This window comes from Eurypyga helias, unplaced genomic scaffold (genome assembly GCF_000690775.1).
Source record: "Eurypyga helias isolate BGI_N326 unplaced genomic scaffold, ASM69077v1 scaffold6091, whole genome shotgun sequence".
Lineage (NCBI taxonomy): Eukaryota > Metazoa > Chordata > Aves > Eurypygiformes > Eurypygidae > Eurypyga > Eurypyga helias.
In genome coordinates, this window is record NW_010228828.1 from 1 (window position 1) to 580 (window position 580).

Below are 580 nucleotides of genomic sequence, written 5' to 3' on the forward strand. Positions count from 1 at the left end.
AGGCACCTCAGGAAGTTGTTTTCTTCACCCTAGGAGTTTTACTTGTGCGAGCAGAAATGTGTCCATCGTTTCCAAACTGACTGCTCCCTTTAGCTCCATCTACCCCCTCCTCTCGTTTTAATTTTTTAATTTTTCCTCCCAAGATTGGAGTCCCTCTCCTCACTGCTGCTCGCTTAACTGTACGCCACAACCGCTGAATCTCTGGTTGCATTAGCAAAACCTCTCTGAGCTTTTGAAACCTCCCTGGAAAATATTTCCAGGAGCTCGGGTGCTGTGAGGACCCCAGTCCTGGTGTGATGGGGTCCCAACCTTGTCTGTCCTGGGACGCTGCAGTGAACAGCAGTCCAAGAGCTGCCCTGCCTGCCCTTGCTTGGAGCAGGGGGACAGGGCAGCACAAGGGGACCCAGCATGATGTGATGTGGCGCTGGCTCTTTCTGCGGGCTCCCACTCTGGGGGGGAAGCTGGGAGCCCGGCTTGTCACTGCCTGTCCCTGCTGCTGCTGTGACACATGTCTGTCTTGCAGGTCCAGCGGAGGGGCTGGGGTACGGCCGCACCTCGCCCTGCAGGGAGGAGAAGGCCA

At 56.6% G+C, this 580-nt stretch overlaps 1 protein-coding gene across 1 annotated transcript in view; it reads left to right on the plus strand.

The window, feature by feature from the left end:
• Nucleotides 1–523: 523 nt before the first annotated feature.
• The window catches only part of LOC104515970 (SH2 domain-containing adapter protein F-like), a gene marked incomplete at its 5' end in the record, with an annotated part of 4180 nt that continues 4123 nt past the window's right edge, over nt 524–580 (plus strand). Inside the window, one exon of the mRNA XM_010160148.1 lies at nt 524–542. Within this exon, the coding sequence (XP_010158450.1) occupies nt 524–542 (19 nt within the window). The remainder of the gene's footprint in view (nt 543–580) is intronic.